The 2,222-nt window shown below is 52.7% G+C and overlaps 1 protein-coding gene across 1 annotated transcript in view; it reads left to right on the top strand.

Annotated features, from left to right (window-relative positions):
* The window catches only part of POFUT1 (protein O-fucosyltransferase 1), a 7,558-nt gene that overhangs the window by 3,077 nt on the left and 2,259 nt on the right, over window positions 1-2,222 (top strand). Inside the window, exons 2-5 of the mRNA XM_009318760.1 lie at window positions 12-194; window positions 822-934; window positions 1,628-1,820; window positions 2,079-2,217. Of these exons, the coding sequence (XP_009317035.1) occupies window positions 12-194; window positions 822-934; window positions 1,628-1,820; window positions 2,079-2,217 (628 nt within the window). The remainder of the gene's footprint in view (window positions 1-11; window positions 195-821; window positions 935-1,627; window positions 1,821-2,078; window positions 2,218-2,222) is intronic.

Genomic DNA, 2,222 nt, shown 5'->3' with positions numbered 1-2,222 from the left:
CCGTTCCCCAGCTGCACGTTCCCTACGCCGAGCACTTCAGGCTGGAGCCGCTCCTGCGGGACCACCGCGTCATCAGCTTGGAGGACTTCATGGAGCGGCTGGCGCCGGTTCACTGGCCTCCTGGCAAGCGAGTGGCTTACTGCTTCGAAGCGGCGGCTCAGAGAAGCGCCGACAAAAGCTCTTGTCCCATGAAGGTGAGTTCCTCCCACGTCCCCGCCGGCCCGGGGCGCAGGTTAATTCTGCTGCTGTTGGCAGAGGGAACGACGGACTCACTCAGGTCGCCGTTGATTTGCTAACGTAGGAGTTATCCGCCCCAAATCTGCCCGCGTGGCATTCCTTTCACCGCTTACCTGCGAGGCTCGCTGCGCCTTCGTGCTTTTCTTTGTCAGCAGATCCTTGGGGTTCGGGGAGACGGGTCGTGCAAGTAGGTTTTATCACTTCAGACTCGATTTTGACTGTAGGGAGAGCAGATCTGTAGCTCATCTCCTACTGGCCGCTGCCCGTTTCCCTCCTGTGGTATAGTTGTCCAGCTGGTTTTAAAGCAACCTCTTTTAGATCCAAGTCTGAGGGCTGCGGTGTCCTCGCTCTTTTAAGACGCATTTGCATGAGTTCTCGGTTAAGTTTCTTTAACGTGTTTCCCTCTTTCTTTAATGTGTTTCCCTCTCTCCTTCCCGTGGAGCTGATCGGTGACAGGCTGTTACATTCGGTCTGCTCTCTTCCTGTCAGAGAGAGACCCTTCAGCTCGGCACCCCGGGACCTCCCGAAGTCTGCCTTTCAGGCTCTGCGTATGCACCGCACGAACACTTGTCTTCCCTTTGCAGGATGGAAACCCATTTGGTCCCTTCTGGGACCAGTTCCAAGTGGATTTTGATAAGTCTGAGCTCTTCAAGGGAATTTCCTTCAGTTCTGCGTACAAGGACCATTGGATCCAAAGGTAGGAAGAAGATGGGAAAGTGCTGGCATGCCACTGTAGGCACGTAGAGCGGCTCGTGAGGACAGTTGTGCTAGTCACCGTGTAAATAAAGCCTTTGCGTTTTGGGGGAGAGACCGGAGTGGTTACTTAGCGATATAATTAAAAATCTTAATGCTTTTTCCATTAAATGTTCGCTGAGCACCCTCCTCCTGTGGGCAGTATTAGGTGTGAACTCTGTTAGGCTGATTGATTCCTGAGCCAGTAATGTTTGGTTACGGTATTTATTGATTACATATGCGATTATTCTTCAGAGAGAATTTGGTTCTCGGTTGCCGATCGTGAACTGCATTTTGCTGGTTACCTCCTGTTTTCAGAGCCTCTTTAGTCCTATCAGTAAGTTTGGGTGACAGAGGTGCTCTAGTCTGGGGTGAAAACGTAACCTCTCGTTGCTGCGCGTATGAGATCCTTACCTTTTGTCTGTCAAATAATACCGATTCACTTGTTACCGGGTCTGAGGTAAAACGCGGTACCTGAGTGTTGCTTCGGTGTTCTGTTGGCAAAACAGTTAAAACTCATCTCGGGTGAATTTGGAGCAGTAGGTGCTGCACGTTTCAGGGTGTTCGTAGGTTCCGTTCTAACCTTCACGGCAGTCTTTGAGCAAGGTGGTGCATGCGAGGCTGGGTTATGTTTGGGTCTGCTGGGTTTTTTCCGTAGGTTTTCACCATCTGAGCACCCGGTACTCGCCTTACCTGGAGCTCCGGCCCAGTTCCCCGTCTTAGAGGAGCACCGACCCCTCCATAAGTATATCGTGTGGGCTGATGAAATGGTGAAGAAAGGAGAAGCCTATATTCACTCTCTGCTGGTCAGGCCCTACGTAGGAATTCATCTGAGGATCGGCTCAGATTGGGTATGGTTCCTGCGTGAGGCTGGGTGCCACAGACTGGTGGCTGACGCTCTGTGGGAGAAGCTGCCCGAAGAGGAGCTGTGCTTCGGGGGTGGCAGCCCGAACCCCGCTGGCATTCAGTCACTCGCTCCGTGTTCGCGATGCCCTTGGGACTCCTCTTCCAAAGAGGCTGTAACGCTGCTGGTGGAGGTGGGGGACGTGGTAGTGTTTTCTCACACTCGCCATTCAGCCATGATATTTTCTCTTTTCTTCTTCCCATAGAAAAATGCTTGCAATATGTTAAAGGACGGGACAGCCGGGCCGCACTTCATGGCTTCACCTCAGTGCGTGGGCTACGACCGAAGCGCTGCGGTCCCTCTTACCATGGACATGTGCCTGCCAGACCTCAAAGAGATCAAGCGTGCT

Source organism: Pygoscelis adeliae, unplaced genomic scaffold (assembly GCF_000699105.1).
Source record: "Pygoscelis adeliae isolate BGI_AS28 unplaced genomic scaffold, ASM69910v1 Scaffold432, whole genome shotgun sequence".
In the NCBI taxonomy this organism is placed as follows: Eukaryota; Metazoa; Chordata; class Aves; order Sphenisciformes; family Spheniscidae; genus Pygoscelis; species Pygoscelis adeliae.
This window is presented reverse-complemented; position numbering and strand designations above follow the sequence as displayed.